At 50.4% G+C, this 22,526-nt stretch overlaps 7 protein-coding genes across 7 annotated transcripts; 3 read left to right on the forward strand and 4 right to left on the reverse strand.

The window, feature by feature from the left end:
* Nucleotides 1-1,932: 1,932 nt before the first annotated feature.
* K444DRAFT_667372 (ZIP zinc/iron transport family) lies at nucleotides 1,933-3,746 on the forward strand. The gene is made up of 3 exons (XM_024887285.1): nucleotides 1,933-2,665; nucleotides 2,729-2,890; nucleotides 2,966-3,746. Exons 1-3 carry the CDS (start codon nucleotides 2,328-2,330, stop codon nucleotides 3,621-3,623), a joined length of 1,158 nt encoding a protein of 385 aa, XP_024731624.1. The 5' UTR covers nucleotides 1,933-2,327; the 3' UTR covers nucleotides 3,624-3,746.
* Nucleotides 3,747-5,086: 1,340 nt separating this feature from the next.
* On the reverse strand, nucleotides 5,087-5,724 carry K444DRAFT_667373 (uncharacterized protein; the record flags this gene model as incomplete). Its single annotated transcript, XM_024887286.1, has 2 exons — nucleotides 5,087-5,403; nucleotides 5,525-5,724. The coding sequence occupies 2 exons, from the start codon at nucleotides 5,722-5,724 to the stop codon at nucleotides 5,247-5,249; spliced, it is 357 nt and encodes a 118-aa protein (XP_024731625.1). The 3' UTR covers nucleotides 5,087-5,246.
* A 1,082-nt stretch (nucleotides 5,725-6,806) lies between these two features.
* On the reverse strand, nucleotides 6,807-7,837 carry K444DRAFT_111917 (uncharacterized protein). Its single transcript, XM_024870332.1, has 2 exons — nucleotides 7,300-7,837; nucleotides 6,807-7,250 (listed from the first exon to the last, which is right to left on the reverse strand). Exons 1-2 carry the CDS (start codon nucleotides 7,737-7,739, stop codon nucleotides 7,142-7,144), a joined length of 549 nt encoding a protein of 182 aa, XP_024731626.1. The 5' UTR covers nucleotides 7,740-7,837; the 3' UTR covers nucleotides 6,807-7,141.
* Nucleotides 7,838-9,035: 1,198 nt separating this feature from the next.
* K444DRAFT_646190 (uncharacterized protein) lies at nucleotides 9,036-10,871 on the forward strand (the record flags this gene model as incomplete). Its single annotated transcript, XM_024885174.1, has 3 exons — nucleotides 9,036-9,959; nucleotides 9,993-10,741; nucleotides 10,775-10,871. 3 exons carry the CDS (start codon nucleotides 9,036-9,038, stop codon nucleotides 10,869-10,871), a joined length of 1,770 nt encoding a protein of 589 aa, XP_024731627.1.
* A 1,232-nt stretch (nucleotides 10,872-12,103) lies between these two features.
* On the forward strand, nucleotides 12,104-14,318 carry K444DRAFT_655488 (NAD(P)-binding protein; the record flags this gene model as incomplete). Its single annotated transcript, XM_024886014.1, has 3 exons — nucleotides 12,104-12,295; nucleotides 12,356-13,134; nucleotides 14,276-14,318. 3 exons carry the CDS (start codon nucleotides 12,104-12,106, stop codon nucleotides 14,316-14,318), a joined length of 1,014 nt encoding a protein of 337 aa, XP_024731628.1.
* A 3,005-nt stretch (nucleotides 14,319-17,323) lies between these two features.
* Nucleotides 17,324-18,804, reverse strand: K444DRAFT_646192 (uncharacterized protein; the record flags this gene model as incomplete). Its single annotated transcript, XM_024885175.1, has 2 exons — nucleotides 17,324-17,473; nucleotides 17,551-18,804. The coding sequence occupies 2 exons, from the start codon at nucleotides 18,802-18,804 to the stop codon at nucleotides 17,324-17,326; spliced, it is 1,404 nt and encodes a 467-aa protein (XP_024731629.1).
* A 988-nt stretch (nucleotides 18,805-19,792) lies between these two features.
* Nucleotides 19,793-21,751, reverse strand: K444DRAFT_667378 (uncharacterized protein; the record flags this gene model as incomplete). The annotated part of the gene is made up of 2 exons (XM_024887287.1): nucleotides 19,793-20,259; nucleotides 20,881-21,751. The coding sequence occupies 2 exons, from the start codon at nucleotides 21,749-21,751 to the stop codon at nucleotides 19,793-19,795; spliced, it is 1,338 nt and encodes a 445-aa protein (XP_024731630.1).
* Between the last annotated feature and the right edge of the window lie 775 nt (nucleotides 21,752-22,526).

Genomic DNA, 22,526 nt, shown 5'->3' on the forward strand with positions numbered 1-22,526 from the left:
GCTGTCTTTGTCAGCGTGTGTTCTCTTTCATCATTTATATCACGACGACCTACTCGATGTACGATGACATAAGCTGAAATGCTGGGTTCACTCCATCTAGGCGTATCGATCCTCTTCAAGGGTGCTAAAATTGCAGGGCAGGGCTCAATCCTTCTCGATGGCGCAGTCAACCTTCTCGAGGTCGCTAAGATTACAATACAAGAAGGCTCTGGTCACTCCAGGTAAGGCTCTGTGTACACTAGGCAGAACTCGTGTGCTTTCCTTCCACAGCCTCGTTGATGTTCACGGAGCTTTGTCTGCCTTGCAGTCTCGATCCTCCTCCTCGAAGGCACTAAAATTGCAGTGCCTTGCCACACATCCTGGTGACTATTCATCGATCCTGCCCGAGGACGCTAAAATTGCAGTGACTTATGGAAATCCTCCTCAAGGAAATCCTCCTACAGCCTCGTTACCTTTAAGAATCGTGAGCTTGCCTTGCGGCATTGATCCTCCTCGAGGACGCTAAAATTGCAGTGACTTAAGGAACTCCTCCTCAAGGAAATCCTCCTACAGCCTCGGTACTTTTTAAGAATCGTGAGCTCGCCTTGGGGCATTGATCCTTCTCGAGGGCGCTAAAATTGCAGTGCAGGACGGCTCTGCGGCGGAACCAGTGTGCTTTCCTTCCACAGCCCCGTTGATGTTCACGGAGCTTTGGCTGCCTCGTGGTCTCGATCATCCTCGAGGACGCTAAAATTGCAGTGCCTAAGAAAGTCTCAGCTAAGAAAATCCCCGTACAGCCTCGTTACCTTTCAAGGATCGTGAGCTGGCCATGGGGCATTGATCCTCCTCAAGAGAACTAAAGTTGTTGCTGGGCAAGCACTGAAATCTTGTTGTGTGATGTGAAGCTTGAATTGCTGTCTAGGCGAGATTTTGCTATCTGAGTAAAGCTAAGCGAGAAGCGCCAAGTGCATACGATTCCCTAGCAGTTGTAGTGCATGGGCAGCAACGCACATAAGCTCTACTAACGTGGCCATGTAGTCCTTTGAGTGGTGCAGAAACGCATATTCAAATGCTGGCACTCGTGAGCCTTCCTTCCCCAGCCTCGTTGATAATCAAGAATGTCAAGGTAACTTGGGGAATCTATCCTCCTCGAGAACGCTAAAATTGCAGTGCGCATGTGCATGATCAGGCTGAGATGCAGCATGAACCCCCTTCCACAGCCCGCTCAACAGTTTAGAATCTTTGGCTGCCTTGTGGTCTCGATCCTCCTCGAGGGGGCTAAAATTGCAGTGACTGTGTCGCAGGAGTTCGGGCGTCGACAGCCTCGGTAGCAGTCAATACTTCCAAGCTGACCCTAGCGTATCGAAGCCCTCGAGACCACTAAATTTGCAGTGCAGCTGCAAGCCACCAACAAAGTGTCTCTGTAGCCTTCCTTCACAGCCTCGTTGATTTTCCAAATCTTAAACTAGCCTAACCTGTGAGTACTCTCCTTCCTTTCCTTCAGACTTCCTTTCTAGTGAATTTCGGGTTTTATCATAGCACGGGTAGGTCTTTTGGAAGCAGTGATGTCTTCGATTTCGGATACTGTTAAAGTCAAGCTAAGGCTACACAGAACGACGGGCTAAGTAGAGTTGGTGTCCGAGGTGAAATTGTTCTAAATATCCTGTGGTCAATTCCGAATCCCTATGTATTCTTCCTTGGCCTAAGATGAGTGGGCTCACCAGAACCTCATCGAGCGTTTGTGTAGTCGTCATTTCTTCGCTCACCTAGCCAAGATGGTATGGGTCTCTTCAAGTTAATATCCTTGAACACAAACGAAGGTTGACCAAGCTGAGACAACAAATTCATTGTTTGCAACAGACGCTGGTAATGCGATGCCGCAACTTTCGAGAGTCTTCTTACTGAGTGATATCAGAGGACATCGTTGGATGACGCTCGGTTGGAGATACATGGGACCTTGGGACCTTATTTTCTAGCGCGAAGGCCACAGACCACGGGACCACCACTACTTGCAACGGGAGAACTAGAATATGTCATGTCAAAAACATCTTGCCCTAAGTGTATCTAGGAGATGGGCAAGTTATACGGTCATGGCCAGATGTGCAAGCCCTCAGCGTGGTGCTCTCCCTCCAGCTTAGCGCAACCTGCACCCACTACCATCCCACAAACTTGTCCTTTTCACACAACGCTCCTATATTTCTCTTCTAACACAAGTCGAAGTTTGCATTCGTTGTCTTTCTAGCTTGGAACCGAGAAGTAGCTTGAAGTTCCCATAGGCCCGTCTTTCAAAGCTTGATATCAATACGAGTCCTTTAAGTCGGGTCTGGTCGCCTCCCCAATCAACCACAATGTCTCCATTCCCCATGCTCACTCCCCTCCGTAGAGAGGTAGTCCAGATGCCTCATCCGTTCGATCTACAACATCTCAATGTGACGGGCCTTGATCGGGAGAATCTAGCAAAGATCGTCTGTGAACTCCCGAGTGGCTTAGAGAACGGAAACGAGGACGAGGACGAGAAAATCGAACTACGAGTCGCAGCCCTTGTTGTGATTCTCGTTGCCTCGACTGCATTTACCGTTTTGCCACTCTTTCTGAAGAAGCGGTCGCGTGACGGAGTTGCAAGACGGTTCTACGACGCTTTCAAGTACATTGGCGCTGGGGTTATCATCGGTACTGCATTCTGCCAGTAAGTGCTTGTTCATGCTCGAGACAAGAGGCGCGTGAGGAGTACTGTACTAACGGAGGCCAGTCTGCTTGATTCAGCATTCAAGGAAATAGGGCCACAGAGCTGTGTCGGCATGACTGGCAACTGGGCAGGTTACTCTTGGCCGCCAGCTATCATGCTCGCCTCTCTCATGTGGCTGTTCCTTCTGGAATTCGGTGTTGGGTACTGCGTGGAGTCCACAAGGTGGTGGGTATACTTCTTTCGCATTTCATCTGGTCTCCAAGGTTTGTGAAGCATGGGTAATGCTAACTCGATCATCAGCGTCTCTCAAAGCCCCTCGGCCGCAGAATTATTAGCTGCCCAACCAAAAACGTCTGGAGCAGCCCTCCTGCCGCAAACCAATCAACAATCGTCCCAAGATTCTCTCCAAAAAGAAGAAGGAAGGGGAGAAGAAGTAAGGCGAGATAACACACCCACGACCTCATTCACCCAAAAATTCACCACCATCCTCATCCTCGAGTCCGGCATCATCTTCCATTCCATAATCATCGGCCTCAATCTAGGGACCACCTCATCAGAGGAACTGACGTCGCTATGGATTGTCCTCTCCTTCCATCAAACATTCGAAGGTCTGGGTCTCGGCGTCCGCCTCGCGGAAATAGAGTTCCCAAAGAAGAAGGAGTGGATAAAGTGGGCTCTCTGCGTGCTTTATGGATTGACGACGCCGGTGGCGATTGCCGCTGGACTGGGGTTGAGGAGGAGCTATGATGCTGGGAGCTTCGAGGCGAATGTGGTTAGTGGTGTCCTTGACTCAATCTCAGCGGGGATTTTGGTTTATACCGGGCTGGTGGAGATGTTGGCGAAGGATTTCTTGTTTAATTCTGAGATGAAGACGAAGGGGAAGCGAGAAGTGGGAGTACTGGTATTCTATGTGTTGTTGGGTGCGGGCCTCATGGCGTTGTTGGCGAAGTGGGCTTGATGTGCCTTGGATCTGTTGAAGAGTGTAGGATAGTAGGCGATGGTCTGGTAGCTTGTCAGATTTTTGAGATCCCGGAGTTTTGGAGAGATACCCCCCATCGTCATAGTTGATGCTTACTTCATTGTTCCTGTTTGACTTCCAATTCGCAGCGTGACAGCAATAACTGCTTTACTGGATTTGCTCACAAAGCCTTGGCCACGGACGGCTTACCTATGCTAACAGGAGAATAGATATAGATTCGTAGCAACAAAGTAATCGAGGAAGTACTCATAAATCGCCATCGCGGCTATATGACAATCCCAGGGAAAGAGCGACGAGCAGGGACGGTGAACGAAAATTTCGAGGGGTGAGGAACAGCAATTGGCAACATGTGCCGATAACTTATCGAGCAGTTCTCAAGAAGTAAGAGACCAGAAAGGTTCTAGCAGACTTCTGGCACCTCCCGACTTCCAGGTTCTGCTTGAACGTTCATCAGAAAGGTCGACTATCCCTGATTCCGGATGCCCCCTTGTGGTGACCTCCAATGGTACAAGCCGTTGTAGTCTGCCCATGAATCCTTTTCGAGGTCTATAGGAGATTGGGTGATGGAAAGAAACGTTTAATGAGAGAATCAATGCCTAGATCTTCATTTGGGTTTGGTCATGGCCGAGGTAAGAAGGATCCTTTGACGAGTCTGGGCTCTTTGAGTTCTTGAGGCTAGTCGATGACTACAAATCCCCTTCCCCATGCACATGCAACTAGTCACTGCCCCCCCGCCTTAAATTTACTAGAAGAGTGAACTCTTATTGAAAATATTCCAGTGTCAGATTAGCTGTTCCTGAGCTCTCTCTATCTTTCAATTTAAGCTCGCCGTTTCAAGTGACTTGCCATCAATCGGCTGCACAGGATGAAGGAAGGACGATGAAGCTCCCCAGCATTCTCTTGTGCTGTTTCAAGCAAGCGTGCTGTAGCGCGCAGTAAACAGAGGGCTAATTTCTTGGAACTTCGAGAGTCACTATATAAGAGTCTCTGCAATTCTTCAGAGGTTCAGAGAGATATTGCGTTTTGTGAATGAGCCTGTTAGCTCGATCTTAGTAGGAGGGGAACGGGAGCTCCAACAGGGTTAAAGAAGAAATATTTTGTCGGTCTTTTCTTTTTGGAAGATATCGATCCTGTTCGGGGTTTTGGTAAGGAGAGCGCTGAGAGCAAAATTGCCCGAGGGGGTTACCCCTTTTCAACAATATCACTACGATATAAACGACCCTCCACCTCTTCAGCAGACAATGCCTGCATACCTACCATATTCAATCCCTATCGAGAGTGCTAGACATATCGCATTAGCGACCGCAGTCGATGTTCGAGAAGACCAAAAAATTTGCGGGCAGAACTCCCGGAAGGAGTCGATACGAAGACAACTGAACCCGACTGCGAAGAGCCAATCCAAGGCCAAGCACGAACATGGAACGCATCCCGAGACCTGTTGCAGGTACAGTATTCATTTCATTTTTTTCATCAATTCATTCACGCCTCTCTGAGCATGCTATATCCAGCACAACCCACTATCTCATTTATGATCTACCAAACAAACATTATCGCGGCCAACCCCCCGTCCGGATCACCATTCGTCACAACTTGAATGGTAGCCTACATCCCCTCCAAACCACTACCGCCCGGGATTTCAATCCCCGTCATGCAGAAATTGCCCAGTCCTTGTTCTATAAAGGTTGGGCGCACGACGGTGTTGAATGCTGAGCCGACGGCGGAACCGAAGCCGATGTAGACGGCGACGTTGGCATCGATGCTAGACAACGGAGTTAGTTTAGGATTGATTAGGAATAGGTGGGGAAGGGGATAAGGCTTGGTGGGTGGAAATATGAAGGATGAGACTTTGAAGGGGGAATTTGGGGGTTAAGGAAACGCACTAGCCCATTGTCAACGCGATAGACCCCCCCGAAATGGGAAAGGAGGTGCGGTTGGTGGAGACGGTGTTTTGGCCGCCGCAGGGGAAGGTGCCGAGTGTGTCTTCGTCGAGACCTCGCGCGGTTGGGTAGTCAAGGTTGAAGTGTGCTGAAGCAAGAGAAGTGAACGCGGCCAGCGCGGTGAGGGAGTGTGTAGTCTTCATTTTGAAGAAGTTTTGAACAGTGGTCCTACCGATTATAAAAGTACAGTCTTGCTGTAATGACTATGAAAAGAAGAAGAAGAAGAAAAAAATAATGAAAGGTCAGAGAAAATACAAGCTGATGATTAGATGATGTTTATTCGAACTGGAGATCGAATCAAGCCATCTGAGGGTCTCTATCGTTATGAAGCCTCCCAAGAGTTTCTCTGAGTCCGAAAGAGCTACTTTGATCCTGTTGTCAGGGTTCAAGCCGTGCTCCACGTTCTCTGGCGTAGCGTTTTGGAATCCGAAGCTAGCTTCAAATCAATCATAGAAACACGCTCATCCGGGTCCGCATTCTCCATACAATTTGCGGTTGCACTTACAGTGAAGGTCCGAGACGAAAGGTGCCAAGATGTCAAGAGCAGAGATGGGGAGTAGGAAGAAGTTATGAGCAAGATGCTTTAAGATGTTGTGAAGCGTGTAAAGCCTCAGGGTTGAGATATACATTAGAGAGATAAAGTTGAAAGTTAATGTGGGGAATATTGAAACGACAAGAGGGTGAGGAATGGGCGCAAAGTTTTGAGAGGGGTAGAGAAGGTTCTCTCGGGAGTTGGTGAAGCTGGTGCTTGGTGGGGAGTTGCGGAGAGAGTTGTTTCGAGTGAAGCTTATGGAGGATGTGAAGGCTGGCGAGAGGAAATCGTCCCGGCAAGGCTCGGCTGGGGAGAAGTTTATCCCGTCTCGACTTACTCTCGCAATGGTGAAGATACATTCTGTTCTCGAACCACACAAGCCCAAATAAACTGACCGAAGGCTGTGATGAGGTAGACGCTCAGATACTCAGAGCCTTGGGAGGCTGGTTGTTTCACTGAAACAACAATCGTTGTCAGGCCGTCAAAGTTCGATATGGAGTGTGAGGTTGTAGGCAAGCGAAGTTCGACGAGACGAGATCTGGTAGGGAGAACCCTTTATTGCACCAAGATGTTTAATTCCCCGTGTTGAGCAGGTTTGCGCACATTTCCGCGGGACAATAGGGTTAAAGTGAGTGGAAATTCTCCGGCCATTGCTAGTGCTTCATGGCTCGATAAGAGATGGGAATGTCTTTTAAAGATACCCGCACCAACTCGAAAAGAAAATTTGTGTAAATAATCAAACAATAGTAAAAGATACGTTTGTGGAATATTTGTAGAGGCACCTCTTTTCAGGCCTGACTTGGCCCCAGCTTCAAGACATATCCCAGAAAATGAAAGTATCAAGACGTTAAAAGGATAGGAGGTCAACTCATTAAATTGAATACCTGTTGACTGTGAAGTCTTGTGTATCAACAGCCACTGAAACGCCCCCCACCAGCCCTATTCACAACCAGCTACCCAAGACCCAGCAGTGCCCGCAATGCAACGTCTGAACATGTATTCATTTTCTCATGAAGTATACAACAGCTTTAATGTTCGAAAGCGATAACGTATCGGCCGAGAGCAAGACTACCAAGGAATGTACCAGCGAGAATTGAGAGGAAATAGCCAACGTTCATTGTCATGACAGCCAACATTCTGCAAATATATTAGCAGGTTGAGCAATGGTTGGAGCAACAATGCTTACAGCAAATATCCAACGCCAGCAATAACGGTATCCATAGCAGCGCGAAGTGGGTCGGTAGTGATTCTCCATGGCCGGATACTCATGCTTCTCTTCTTCACAACCATAACGTCCTCCTCAACGCCATTCTCTGTCAAAATCATCCTCTTGCTGTCGCTGTCGGAAGCGATGCGCTCAGATTTGGAAAGCTTTCCGGCAACGGTGACATATCTTCGATTGAACTCAGCATCCAGCCACGCGGTCTCTTTCCACGCCTTCATTGCCAGCAGCCCTCGGAATATAGTTGCGAGAATGACGAGGAATATGCAGGTTCCGGCGTATTGGCCAGTCGATGTTGGACTCCACGTTGCCGAGTAGAGGGGCGTCGTTGTGCTTGTGAAGAAGCCCATGGACAGCATTGACATTGACGTGACTGTCGTGTTGGCCATCGTCGACATGTCCATTGTTGCGGTAGGGGTGGGGGGTTGAGTGGAGTTGATCAATACTCTGCGTCGAAGTTTAGATTTTGGGGTACTTGTATGGCGGTGGTTAAAAGATGAGGCTGAATTGATCTGTGAGAATTATTTGCTTGCTAGAGGAAGGAAGCGCGCAGGCACAGATATTTCAAGGAAAGAGAGACAGTGAGGGCGATTGAGAAAGTATGAGAAAGTCAACGGTGGGGCAGGGCCAGTGGGCTCTGAACTGTTTCCGCATTGAGTTGGTTTTGAGAAAGCTTCTCTCTCACTGGTTCCAAGGGCTTGGTTTGCATGGGCTGCAGCGCGGTGCGTGTGCAAGAGCTGTTGCCCTCCGTGTTCCGAGCAATGCTTTGCCATGCACTGAGGTTGCCGGCGCTCTCGCTGATGAGGGAAACTCTCTCAATCTCGCGCACGCTTGCCCCGATCCAGAAGCCACTGCTGGCTGCCCTGCAGTCACGTGAGTGCGCCTGACTTTATCTTAGGTTCTCATTCACAACATTGTGTATCCGTTAATCAAAATCTAACAGCAGCATCAAGTACAGAACACCATGTTCAACCTTCTGTTGCTCGCATCACGTCCAATGCTTGGTGGTATGATTTGTGTTTTGTTTTCCCTCGAGGGTATTCTGCCAAGCACGTCAAAGCGTAAAGCAGCCTCGACCAAGCTGTTCCCAAACGATCGCCATCCGCGGGATCCCTGCTAGCGACTTCCAAACCTACTTGTCTGCATCGCAAACGTGCTCGCAGTCTAGACAATCTTTCTAGCTGGAGTCGACAACTTCGGGTCTATCACCATTCCTATTAGACCTCCTATCCTCGCCCCCAAAGATCAACATTGAAACATGAGGCAGACAATGCAGATCGATCGTGTCCCAGCAGGATGGTCTACCAAGGGACGTATGTTAAGTTTCATTGTGCTTGGATTTGTGAGCTCATTTGTACTTCATTCCCAATCCAAAGTGGACGTTTAGAGCTTGGCGGTGTCTGAAGCAAAGCATGAACTTTCTCTCTGGGAAAGATGGCCTTTCGCTCCTTCCCATCTGGCTAATCCTTTATGCTCCTTTCTAATTTCAATCCAAATCCGCTTCTCACTGAGGCATGCGTATGTTGAAGCCAACCCAAAGGAAACTTACCTGCAGCTGGCTCTCACGATCTCTTCTTCCCTGTATAATTTGTAATTTTCTTAGAGGGAATTCTTCCACCTATTCGGTTTCCCTAACGACTTTACGAGAAACGACCGCGAAGATGGACATGTCAATTCTGTCGATGTCCATGATGGGAGGGATGGCCGCGGGTGTGCCGAGTCTCTTGTATATACAACAAATCTTCTGGGCTTTCGTTGGAACGGCAATAGGGGTTGCTGCTCTTGCCAATATCCTCAACAAGGTAATCTACCACCGAAGGATAACTTCCCGAAGCACCACTCCGAATGCCGCGATGCCAAAGTCGTTCTTCTTCCGTGCTCATGCATCAATGTCTGCAGTTATCAGGGAGTATGGATACTACTCTTTAGCTCTCACATTCCGTAAGACGCATTTCTACCTACCTCCAGTTGGGTCTACGACGATCCTCCTCTCCTACATCGCTTTAATTCTTGTCAGCTGTTCCTACGCATTCGACCCAGAAAATATCCTGCAGTGGGAGGACGTTGGATACCGGGCTGGTTTCATCGCAATTTGTCAAATTCCACTGGTCGTCCTGCTTGCCGGAAAACGGAATATTATCGGATTCCTCACCAGCGTTGGGTATGAACGATTGAATTGGCTTCATAGATGGGTGGCTCGATCATTGCTCCTCACAGTTCTGATACACATGGGTTTCTTTGCGAGGAAGTGGGTGATGTTCGACTACCTCACCATTAAAACTCAAGAGGATCTTCTTACCATTAAGGGCTTAATCGCAGGTGGAATCTTACTGTGGCTTGTCTTGTCTTCAGTTGCACCAATTCGAAACTTCTCATACGAGGTATTCGTCGTACAGCACGTTATATCCTGGCTCGGCTTCCTGATTGCCGTCTTCGTCCACGTCCCAGCCGAGAATCACATCTGGATTTGGCTTCCGCTCGGATTCTGGGCGTTTGACAGGGTCGTACGTGCTTCTTATCTCTTCTACCTCAACCTGGGGCTTCTCCACAAGAATAGCACGGGCTTGGCTGCGTGCAGAGCTACTTTCGAACCTCTGGACGAAGGCAACACACGAATTACCATCGTGAACCCTCCAATCACCTGGTAAGCAGGACAGCACATGTTCCTAGCCTGCCACGTTGTTGCACCATTGTCCTCCCACCCTTCTGCCATCGCGAGTCTTCCCTCGGATGGGAGGATCGAATTCGTAGTCCGAGCAAAGAGAGGAGCAACCAAGAAATTCTTCAAATATGCAGAGAAAGCATATCCAAATCTCCCCTCAAATTCGTCTCCGCAAAACGTTGGCAGGTCCGTTCTCATCGATGGGCCTTATGCGACCATTCGACCTCTGAGACAATTCGATTCCTTGGTCTTCTTGGCTGGGTCGACGGGAGCAACGTTCACCACGCCTTTGATGCGAGATATCGTGCAGCAGTGGATGGGCGTTACTGGTCCATCGACACCATTCCTTGATCCTCCTGTTGGCGCTGTTACCCGCTGCATCAAGTTCGTCTGGGTTGTGAAGAGAAGCTCGGCGGTGTCTTGGTTCGCATCGCAGCTCGATCAGATTGTCAGAGATGTTGAAGCACTTCGCAACCAAGGACAAGATATTGCTGTCGATATCAACATCTACGTCACCGGCGAAGATGGATTGAGCACTTCCCGATCATCAACCAATGGCCATGGGTTTGAAGCACCAGGAACTTTATCCGAGAAGGACATCACTCTAAATACAATCTCCCCCTCCAAACTCAACAACAGTAGCCTCCTCGACTCTCGGATCTCGATTCTATTAAGCAGACCAAAAGTCACGAACATCATCAGAAGAATGGCGGAGGCGGCATTAGGTGAGATGGCAGTCGTTGTGTGTTGACCCCCTGGTCTGGTACAGAGCACGAGCAATTCTGCAGCGATGATTAGTGATGAGAGGGGGGCTCACAAGGGAACTGGGGCGCAGGGAATATATGTCCACGCAGAAGCTTTTGGGTATGCTTAAGAAAAGTGGGGATGGGGAGGAGGTTGTGGCTTTGCTATTAGATCCCATTCAATATTCATGATCAATTGAGCTCTTTATATCCTAATACTCTATTGCACTGTTTCCATTCTTGTTCATTAGACGAGTATTAAACGGCTTTTAGGTTTAGCGAAGGTCAACTTCTTGTTGCGAAGGTTTGTTATAGTGTTAAAATATTTTCCCACAATCCCAAAAACCTAATCTGGTTCACTAGAGGACCATACTCAAAGAGACTTGTACAAACTTATTCAACAACTCAAGCTTTCCGAGTACATCTCATTCTTTCTATATTTTCATTGAAGCGAACCTCTCATCCCCGCGCCTGACCCAAACGAACTCGTACGGTAAAAGTTTCGCTCCTGCTGTTCTCGCAACTGTACAGGGAATGAATGTTTCATCAACTAAAGAAGAAAGGGATAATGTTTAGCACATTGCAGTCCATTGAGTTCTCATCTATCTTGCTTTGAATCCGAGCTCCCCTTTAATGTGTTGAAATCATAGAACCTGGAGTTGATTTTCTGAGCCTCTGGGGGATTCTTCGGGTAGCGTGCTGTTGCTCGCCTAGGAGTGAATAATAAATAGGGGCAGTTTACTGAGCAAGCGATTTTTCCCCATCGATTTCATACTCTTTTAGGCGATAGCCTCAAGTTACACATCTACAATAAGCTATCAGTCATTTCCTTCAACCCTCAGCTCAATATAAAGGAATGGATATATGCGGACTAGATTCGGCGTTCATGGTGGGCACCCGGCATTCGGTGGATCGGTAGTCAACATAAACTAGCCCCTGACGAACGCCGACTTGTCCCCACACCTTCTAACACCCCGTTTATTTTTAGTTTATATTTAAAAGCATTGCAAGTTCAAGGAAATCTGTATTGAAAGTCTTCCAAATATTCCCTTAATAACATAGGGGAACTGTCGAGGAAAGTTATCTCGCAACTTGCACATCAAAGGCGCAGTATTTGTACACACAGAATTTGAAAGCTATGTCCCTGATCAACCCTCGGAGACTTTTGAGGGACTGCGGTGTAACTTTGGTGCGAGATGGGTTACTATAAGAGTGGTTCGATTTCCTTGGAAATTTCAAAATTGGGAAGTTCGTCAAGAGCTCATACTCTCATTTTGGGTATTGATCCAATTATTCTCCTCCCACTCAGCTCGGTTGAGCGACTCGACACCAACAATAAGACGAGTAAACAGAGACAGCCATCATGGTGCTCGCATCTTTTCGCAACCTGTGTAACCAGTGGTTCCCTCCCAAGCCTTCCTTCACAGAGAACGAAGTGCCTTCTCAACACGGCAAAGTCTTCATCGTGACGGGAGGAAATGGGGCCGTGGGATACGAGCTGATCAAGATCCTATATGGCACTGGCGCTACAATATACATGGCATCCCGATCCAAGGTAACTAACTCGCTAAGATGGACCATGACTCTGACTGCCATAAGCTAAGACTTTCCTCAGGAAAAAGCAGAAAAAGCAATCCAAGCCCTCGTTTCCTCATCCCCAGTCCCTAAAACACCAGGGCAAATCAAATTCCTGCACCTCGACCTGAACGACCTCCTCTCCGTCAAAACAGCAGCAGCAAGCTTCGCGGCCCAAGAAAGCAAACTCGACGTCCTCTGGAACAACGCTGGAGCGAGTGCTCACTCGTTCGAGATAGGAGACAGGACAGCACAAGACCTCGAGCCGTTAGTTGGCACGAACTGCGTCGCAACACTGCTCTTCACTACTCTACTTCTTCCGCAACTTCGTGCTGCTTCGTCACGTGAGTCGCCTGCGAGGGTTGTCTGGACATCTTCTTTCCTAGCCGAGGGCGCGAGTCCAATGAATGGCATCGATCTCTCTCTTCTGGAAACCGGGACGAAGGATAAGACGAGGAACTATGCCATCTCCAAGGCTGGGACGTGGATGCTAGGTAGGGAGTTCGCGAGGAGGTATGGCGGGGATGGCATCGTGAGCGTGGTGCTGAATCCGGGCAATTTGAGGAACGAGGGGTGGGCGAAGGTTGATAAGGTTACAATGTTTTTTATTAGGCATGTTTTGTATGACCCGAGGTTTGGCGCTTATACGGAGCTGTATGCCGGGTTGTCGAGGGATATTGGGATGGAGGAGAATGGGGCGTATGTTATTCCTTGGGGGAGAGTGAGGGGTGATGAGGGGTGTCCGAGGAAGGATATATTGAATGCTATTAGATCTGAAGAGGATGGTGGGCTGGGATATGCGGAGAAGCTGTGGGAGTGGTGTGTGGTGAAGTGGAAGCCATTCGTCTAGATGGAGGGACTCGCTAAGTTGGACTGAGAAGGCAATAGTAAGATAAACGGGATGCTGGCGATATGCTGAAGCACACCTATGATATTCTTTTGATCAATCAACTAAAGATTAGCTTGCATTGTTTGTCTCTTGTTGGAAGTGAAATATGTAAATGCTTCAGAGCATATTTTTGTCCCTCCAGCGATCAATATCCTATTGTTAGCCTGCCTGTTTTCATTCTGGAAAAAAAGAAAACAAACCAAGAACCATCAAGCATGATTTCAAGAGGGAATAATGTGCATCTCATGCACTGAATTTAGTGCTGGATGTTCAATAACGTATGGACGAGCACCGTTGGAAAGAACGTTAAGCTAAGGCCAATAAAAGATGTCGAAAAAGGCCGCGATTGGGAACAATTCCCTCCTGTGAAGCATCTGGTTCTCCTAAATTGTGTGAGTTCATATTGAGTTCATATCCAGACAAGGCTCGGCAAAGACCCTTAACTCTCGAATATGGGTATCACGTGATGATAACTAGATCACCATGATATTTGACGTTAACTGCTAACCCCAGCGACGTCCTGCGGTCCCAAAGCCTGGACGGGTCTGAAAGATCCCCTCCAAAGTTTCTGGGTTCAAACAAGCGGGATATAAAAATAGCCATCAAGATTGGTAGCTGCGGGGGCCGGGATCGTGAAATTGCACTTCCAGATTTGGTTCTTCCCGTGTCTTTCAGCCGTACCTAAACCTCCGCAGATGAACATTTCGATAGCGGAGATGCAATGCCCTGGCACAGATGACCTCTTGTTTACAGGGAACTAAGAATAGAAACAATTAATAAATGCGGGTTATCCTTGCTATCGGTCAATCGAAGAGGATCAAAGGATTGACACTTGCCTCAAAACGGACATCGTGATTTGTCTTCTTTGGCAAGGTCGTCGTGTGTATCTCCGATGAGCGACTTCTGAGGTCTAGATTCTTGGCTTAACTCCTTTCCCGCTGTTCAAATCAACCCCTTGAGTCTCAGTCTTGCGAAGTTTCGCGCGAAAGGTGGTGAGAGGACAAGGAAAAGGCTAGGCTCCGATCCGACCAATAATCCAAGATACCCTGCCTGGGGCTAGCAAATCGAAAGTGTCATTACTCTCCAAGAAAAGAATGATGCGAGTATTCGATAAGAAACTTCAAAGAGATTACCCAGGTCCGCAATTCACGGACGTGCGTTAGAACGAAGAGATTCAAGATAAAAGTGGATTCCTAATAAGTCATATGTCGATCGAGAATACGTCTTCATCTACCAACCATGTATCGTTTTGCGAGGACACTAGAATTGGGAAGCCTCAAGCGGTCCTCGCTCTGACTGCAGAGAATGTGGATGGTCCATCTGTTTGAAGAACTTCTTGCAAGCGCCGCTGAGCGAGCAAGCCTTTTCTTGAGTCCTCTCCCTTTTGTGGTGTGATGAAGAGACAGATGAAATTAATGAGGAATAAGGTTGAACAGCCCCTCGATCGTCGCTTTGTGTCCAGTCTGGAAGGGAAAAGCCGATGAGCCTCCCATGGACGGATGACGCATAGCAATGGAGAAGGAGCTCTATCTCAGCATGCGTCTCATTACCTCGTAGACTCTCTTCCGAAGTTCTGCGATTGCTCCCCCGGTTCTCTCTGCCTTTGTCAAAAGAATTTCCTAGTTCCTAGATCGATAGCGCCAAAAATACCCAGTTTCTTCAGTACAATGGAAGTCGAGTGAGTATCCATGGCGAATAAGTCTGCTTGACGGTTGAACATCCAAGAGTAGTTCTTTTCGGGAGGGGCAGAGATGTCTCGACAGCAGGTACCCAAGCCTCGATCCTCGACGATGTGCCCAAACCAGCCCGCGAGGTTTGATCAACGACTTCGACCTGGTAGTGGAGTCATATTCGATCGATGATTCGAGTAATGTCATCGCTTCGCGGTAGTCCACGGCCCAGAATCTCCCCATTCAGCAACTTGGCATCGAAATATCGACTACGGCCACGACCAATATCCGCTGTCGAGTCTCTCCACTGACCTCCTGCCCTCAAGCACGGCCGGCGTCCATCGCCTTCTCCAACTGCAACCTCCTGTCGTCTCTCTCTGTTACGACAGCAAAAAAGCGACAACACCAACCATGCAACCTCCTCCAAGCGGTCTTCCCATCCCTACTTATATCCAAACTCCAAGCCGCGCGACTAAAACAGTCCGCAAAACACAACAGCGCAGATCCTCCCCTTTTAAGCAAAATCAGTAGAGGAGCTAGGCTCCACTGAATCGCAAAGTAACGTTACCTCCTCTCCCTCTTCCCCGGATATGCTTCCCAGACAGAGCCTAGGGACCGACGGCTAACACGCAAGGCGGCACGACTCCCGCCAGCCAACCTTCAGCTTAAGCTTAAACCGTGTGGAGCTCTAGTTTCTATTATTCCCGACGCACGTCTTCGTTTCTCAGATCCCTGGGACACATTACATCACTAACCAACAAGGTTGGCATGGGCTTGCTCTGTTGTTTCAGCGGCGCACAAATACCCCCGCCACCCCCCAAGAATAATTGCCAGCGTATATGTTTTGGGGTGTTTAACCAGTGATAAAGTGCCTTTCAAGCTGGCTGAGAGCCACTGCCAGGCAAGAAAGCCTTCTTGAACCTTCTACCTGTATCTTTGGATTAATATACACAGACCAATTTTTGCCCTGTGCAAGATAGATAACTAGGACTCGAACCACTCAGAAATCGTGTCTCATCGACAACTGGGGCAGTGGAGGCGACTCGCAATTATTCTTGGGGGGGGGATAGTATCAACAACGCCAATCCGCCATCTACGCCACAACCGCACCCCCCTTCACCCCCTCGCCTTCCCCACACCTCTCACATCTCTCTCATGGCTCCCCCCCCCCGCACCTCCCAAGGCCTTCAAACGCCATGTCAGAAACCCCTCCTTCCCTTGTCCTGCACCTTGCAGACAAATCCGATCGATCAGATCAGATCCATAGGGTTCCCGCGGCCCCGGTCTCGGTCTCGGTCTCTCTCTCGGCGAGATGCGGTGGGATGACGAGTGATGTACCCAAGTATGTGGTGCGGGTCCCCCCCGACTAAGGTTACCGAGTTTTTTTTGCCTGCGTTGCCGTGCTCCACTCCACATCCCCTTTGTTTTCCCCCCCAGCGAGAGCCCAGGAATGTCAAAAAGAGTGGCTTGCAGGGCCCCCCCCTTCAAGCCCCTCCCGGGGCCCGAGAAGCTGGGACCGGCGGGCGGCGAGCGATATGCGGTGCGATGTTCCCCGTTTGGGGGGGGTTTTTTTTTGGTGGTGGTGGTGGGGGATTAAACGAGGGGTTGTTGGGGCGTTTGATGGGGTATTTTTGAGGGATATTGGGAAAGCGAAAACTGCGGAACGGTGAAGAAAGACATGGTGCTGGGTTGCTTGCGCAAGTAAGGTGTGGCGTGGCGTGGCTTCGGGGGTATCTATAAGAGTTTATGCTGCGGTATAAATCTCTTCCTGTTCCCTTGCAATTTTTCCTCCTTGCTTCTTGAAACATGTGGCCGTATCGAATTCCAGTACCACGGCCTCGGATTTTCATTTCAGTCATCGAGACATCAGATACCGATTCTTTTGCAGGCAATAAATTTCTTTCTCTCGTTCATATCAGGGTGAATAATACAAGTACATAAGGCAAGATCTGTCCACACCCACAGACCAGATCAGACCATCGGATATCTCATCGTTGGGAAAAACCAAAAAGAATAGCGAACATATGCAAAAAGTGCAAAGAGCCAAAAGCGAACACACATCGCTACAGAGAGGTATTTCCTTCCATCCGAAAAAACGCACCCATCACACAAACCCAAAAAAAAAGAACCCCATGCTCCTCCCCGCTCAAGAAGATACAGTAATAGCTCTGTTCAAAATCCATGTCGTGAAAAACACTTTTCACTCATCCCGTCCGAAAACCGTCAAAACACCGACACCGACTCCCAGATCCCACGAACAAGATCGTTCCCCCCCACCCATGAAATACACACAACGCCGGGTATGGAGCACTTCCGAAAAACTTTCTGGGGAAGACGATTTTACAGCCCGTAATATGCGCCGCCGGTGCCGAAGAACCCATACGCCAACAATGAACCACTCATCAACGCCTTCTACTGTGATGAGTGGGGGCCCCTAGAAGGGCGGGGCTTACAACTCCTTCTTCAACATCTCCGGACTATTGTCCTCGGTCGAATCGCTCATCACCTCGCTCTTGTCTACTGGGGATTGGCTACCTCCATTCGCGTTCGTGGTACCGTTCGTGGGGCTCTTCCCACAGCCTTTCACCAGAATATGTCTCTATTCGTTCAATCAGTTTCTGTTTTTTTTGGGAAAATGTCTCCAATTTCTGGATTAGAATCGGATAAAGAACGAACCTTCAATGCATCTTTCCTCGAAAAGCTCTTCTCACAGTGTCCACATGGGAATGGCTTCACCGCCAAATGGATCCGCTTATGTCGCTTCAAATCATGGTTACGATTGAAGGATTGTGGACATTGGTCACATTTGAATGGTCGGTCATTCTGTTGCTGCTGTTGTCCGGGGTGATGCCCGTACATTGGCCCGCCCATTTGATGCTGAGGATACTGCATGTTCATTCCCCCTACAAGGGCCATCTGATTCCCTGGGCTATGCACATTGGACATGATCGGGCCAGCCATCGCAGGAAGCGCGTACCCGCTATACGATGGTCGAGAATGGTAGCCTTGTGGTGCTGCCATTGACGAATGTGGCTGACTTGAGACAGGAGAAATTCTATTTGACGGCGCGGAAGAGGTATTTGGGGATTGCTGAGTCGGAGATTGTTGAGTGTATGCAGGGAATGACGATTGTTGTGGTGTCGATGACGGCGTGTAGTAGGTAGGAGTTGGAGGAGGGCGACCACCATAAGTATCCGGGGCGTGCAAAGGTGCCTGTTGAGGCGCTTGCGAGCTTGGCTGCTGGGGATTGCTCAATTGCTGCTGCTGTTGCTGCTGTTGTTGAGCCTGCTGTTGTTGTTGTTGTTGTTGTTGCTGCTGCTGTTGATGCTGCTGTTGCTGCGCTTGGGCTTGCTGTTGCTGTTGTTGTTGTTGAGCCTGCTGCTGCTGCTGTTGCTGAGGCGCAAGAGTTGGGAGACTTTGTTGCTGCCCACCACTGCCACCAGACATTGATGTGGGAAATGGAGGAAGGCTAATATCGTAGGGAGGTGGGGGAAGTCCTTCACCAGTCGCAGGAGAGTGTGAATTGGTATTTCGATTTGGGAAATTAATGGATGGTGAGTACAGTGGGCGCCCCATGTAGCTCTGCTGTTGCTGGGCGTATGAAGCAGGCATTGGCGGTGCGGAGGAGAAGGTATAGGAAGGGTTTTGCGGGGTAGGCCAATAACCCATTGGTTGATATGGAGGAACGCCTGCTGCTGAACTGCCGGAACTGCCACTATTCACACTTGATGCCAACGGGCTCAGACCATCACTTGGTACACCGGCTGGAGGCGTCAGAACGCTGCTGACCACTGCTGGTGTTGGTTGAGTTGAGCTTGTCGGCGCGTATGCTGCTGGATACCGTTGGATATGGTCCGGCGGGGGGAGTTGGAAGGTTGGGAGGTTGGAAGCGGCGGACCTGCGAGCTGTAAAGCTCTGGGCGGTCTCCATCATGGAAGATGATTGCGAAGTCCACGGTTGCTGTTTTGGTGGGATCAGAAGCCGAAGTGCTGCGGAAAGTCGTGTAGGAGTAGGCGGGACGAGAAGCCGTACACAATGAGCAATACCGGCCGGTTTTGCTGCCGTCGTCAGGCAATAAACAATGAATCTGCCAAAAATATAATGTCGTGATACTGCTTTCGCGGTGCGTTCGTCGGCGTCGAGGTCAGACCTGGGTGAGAATGTGGAGCGTCGATCACCTGGATGGCGGCCGGGGAGGCGTCCGTCGATATATGTAGCTTATTGGGCCTCGAGCTGGTCTGTGTGGTCCCTGTTGACTTTCCCTGTTGGCAGGCGAGGGTTTGGCTGGAGGGCTGGAGGGCTGAATGGATAGTGTTGATTACCAGCGGGAAGCAGCAAAGCGTGGCAGAGGGGGGGGGGCCTGGCGTGCACCGGCATAAGGCTAGGGAGTAAAGTTAAGGCTCGCTCGACAGACCCGGCTCGACTCCGCCATGTGAGCGACTGATCGAGGGACGGAGGGCGCCAGAACCGGGACCAGGGTCTGGGAGCGCTACTGTAGTGGGCGCGCTCGCAAGTCTGCGATTCGATGAATCGATGGTGTATCTGGAGTGTTCCGGCGAGGTAACTGCTTCCGTCAGATATTGGGACGGGGTCGACGGACGGCCAGTCGCACAGAGCAATATTGCCAGGTAGCGGGTAGAACGCAGACAGAAGGGGCAGCGCGTGGCCGCGCTGGAACGATTTTATTTTGTTTTATTTTGTTTTAATTTATTGTGTTTTATTGTATTGTATTCTATTTTTTATTTTAAGAATGGCGTCCCGGCTGGTGACATCGAGGCAAGTGCTTCCGGGGGGTGGGTGGAGTCCGTGTGCATGCTGCGAGCGAGATGGGAGGCGTTTGGGGCAGAAGCTTAACGCGATTCGATAAGAGGCGAATCCCCATGCAAGAAGGACAGACAGGCCTCGCCCGGGCTGATTATTAGGGCATGACGGGATGTTCATGCCCCTCGGAGAGGGAAGTCGGGAGTCGGTTTGGTTTGGTTTGGTCTGGTCTGGTCTGGTCTGGTCTTCGTCTGGGAGGCGGGAGCAGGAGGGACATCTGCTGCCCCCATCGCGGCCTGGCTCCGTGAACCGACACATCCGTCAAGTGAAGCGTGTGAGAGGTGAAGTTGCGACTGTTGCTCCTACTGCAGGCCAGCCGCGTCGAGGACGATTTCTCGGGCTCCCAGCAGTCCCGCCCCAGAGTCGCACTGCACTCGCTCGCTCGCTCGCTGTGCTGTTCGTCGATTCCATGCAGAGGGGGGTGGCCTGCCCCGCCCCTCTTCATTCTCCGGCTCTCCCCTCTGGTCTGGTCTGCTGCAGGCATCTGGCTCTGACTGGCTCGCGCTCGACGCACGCGAGGGCCCACGGCGGCCCAGAGGCTTTTTCTTGGCTTAAGCCGCCAAGCTAAAACACCACCAGCCTGCTGAAGGCATCGCGGGATGGCTCACCAGGCCTGTCTAGCGCTGAGGAGGGGGAAGCAGAGGCAGCAGTAGCAGGGTCCGGGGCCGGAACGAGATTCAATTTTTGCTCCTAAAGTGACATGGACAGGCAAGCCATGCGCGTGCCTGCCATTGGCTTGCCTTGGGCTGAGGGGACCCGTGTGGGCTGCATCGCGTCTGGGTTTTTGGGAAGTGTGTGCACAACCCGGATAGGGGCAAGGGTTGCAATTTGAGTTCTTTGGTGAGAGCGTCATCTTTGATTGCGTCCTGATGAGGATGTCTCTGCATGGGTTGCTCTTATGTCCGAACAGGGGTGCGCGAGCAGAGAGTAAGTAGCGCAGAATCTATTTTCCTTCACATTAATCATTGATCATTGATCATTGATCATTTTGATTCAGGTGTTGACGGTACAGGCAGGATCAGGGAGAGGGCTCTTATGCAGTGTGCAGTCAAGTGCAGCAGCTAAGACAGCCAGAGCGTTAAAACATCCGACGGAAGGAGCAGCAAGATGAAGGGGGAGAGGGGGCAGAGGGGGGGGGAGAAGGAGGGAACGCATCCCAACGCGGCTAGATGGCAACTAGCCTACCTGTGGCCTCGAGGGGCGCGTCTCGTGGAGTTGTACAGTAGCGGTGGTGGTGGTGGTGGTGGTTGGTGCTGGGAACTGCAAGTGTGCGGTGGTGCAGTGGGTGGTGTGCACATCTACTCCATAGAAACGTGCGAGGCGCGGTCTGGGAATGCTGCAGGGCGTCGCCCTCAGTCCTGGAACTCTGGATTTCTGGGTCTCTGGCGCTCGGACCAACGATCGCCCAGGGTCCAACATGATTGGCGCCATTCGTCTTTGGTCGGCGAGCTTGCCTGCCTGCCTGCCTCTCCCTGTCTGCCTCTCCCTGTATTTGCATTGGAATCATCGTGCCTCGCGGGTGTGGGTCAGGGCGGACCGTCGACATCGGCTTCTGCTGCTGCTTCTGCTCCAGCGCGTCGGCTTGTGGAATATCGATGATAATGTTGGCGCATATGTTATATGGATTTGAGGAGTGAATGTCTTGCGCCAGAGGGCAAGACGGAACGAATGACAGGAATAGCAGCCTTGAGTTACCGGAACCAGGACAGCGGGTAGGGAACTTTGTCGGACTCAAATGCAACAGTCGCCGCATGGCCTGGAGAACGTTGATATCGATGCGCCACCCGTCTGCTCGCCGTGGAACTGCAATGGAAGGGCACAGTGGCTTGCGGAGGTGCCTGGGACTTGTTTGAGGTCCTGGGCTGTACCTTCCTAACAGTCCGGTTGGAAACATAGCATATCCTTTCTCAATGGGGATTTCCTTTGGTCCTCCTGCTTGCTCCAGGAGACGTATTCCGACTTGGATGCGATTGTTCAGCTGCTGTCTGGACCCCCATTCAATAAGCGATCGGGGGAGAGCCCGAAAGACAGGGGTCAGTGGAACCATGCAATTCATTTGAAAGGGATACAGTATTTAGCAACAGCTATCCAGGAGCTGCACCTGTGCCGACGATCACATTCGTACAATGTAGGAACTTTAAGTCAGCCCGTATTCCGTATTCATCTGGGGGGCAGAATTAATTCCCATCGCAGCTCAGTCGTTTATTTTCGCCCAATTAGGCCTGGCCCTGGAGACTGGACCCAGGGGATGTTCTAGACCGCCGTGGCCGGCGGGGCCACTCAGATCGAAGATTTCGGCAAGGCCCCTGCCGAGTTTGCCGACCCCATTCTTTTCTTGACATGAGCCCATGACTACTCCTCCATGTCACCTCACCTCACTCACGCAAGACCCCCTCAGGAGTCAGGAGTCAGGAGTCAGAACTCGATGGCCCATTGCTCACGATCACGATCATCCAGATCCACGAGGGTAGAGCCGTGTCAGTCTGGAGTGAAGGCCAGGTCTGGGACGGTCTGGACGTGGACGCGGACCAAGGAGCAGGCAGACTCCGACCCCCCTGACGCGTGCACGTCTCAAGAAATCCCCCCCGCAGAGTCCACGGCAGGGCGAGTCAAGCGGTGCAGCCTTCAAAGCGCTTCGAGGAAGGCCCAATTTCAGATCATCAGATGAATCCTTGAAGGTCGACTACTCTTCGAGGTTCTCCAGAAAATAAGCTTGGCCACCATCTCCCAAAGTCGAACGCCTCCTACCCGCCTCTCCGCCATTCTCGGTCGCTTGGGATCGCTTCATCACGCCATGTTGTGCTAGACCTCAATGCGGTAATGATTATCGC

The sequence above is a fragment of the Hyaloscypha bicolor genome (genome assembly GCF_002865645.1).
Source record: "Hyaloscypha bicolor E unplaced genomic scaffold K444scaffold_129, whole genome shotgun sequence".
In the NCBI taxonomy this organism is placed as follows: domain Eukaryota; kingdom Fungi; phylum Ascomycota; class Leotiomycetes; order Helotiales; family Hyaloscyphaceae; genus Hyaloscypha; species Hyaloscypha bicolor.

Coding starts and splice junctions, on each gene's coding strand:
- K444DRAFT_667372 (XM_024887285.1), top strand. CDS start 2,328: ATGTCTCCATTCCCCATGCTCACTCCCCTCCGTAGAGAGGTAGTCCAG. Junction 2,666..2,728: donor ATCGGTACTGCATTCTGCCA/GTAAGTGCTTGT, acceptor AACGGAGGCCAG/TCTGCTTGATTCAGCATTCA. Junction 2,891..2,965: donor TGCGTGGAGTCCACAAGGTG/GTGGGTATACTT, acceptor CTCGATCATCAG/CGTCTCTCAAAGCCCCTCGG.
- K444DRAFT_111917 (XM_024870332.1), bottom strand. CDS start 7,739: ATGGACATGTCGACGATGGCCAACACGACAGTCACGTCAATGTCAATG. Junction 7,251..7,299: donor GCTGGCGTTGGATATTTGCT/GTAAGCATTGTT, acceptor ATATATTTGCAG/AATGTTGGCTGTCATGACAA.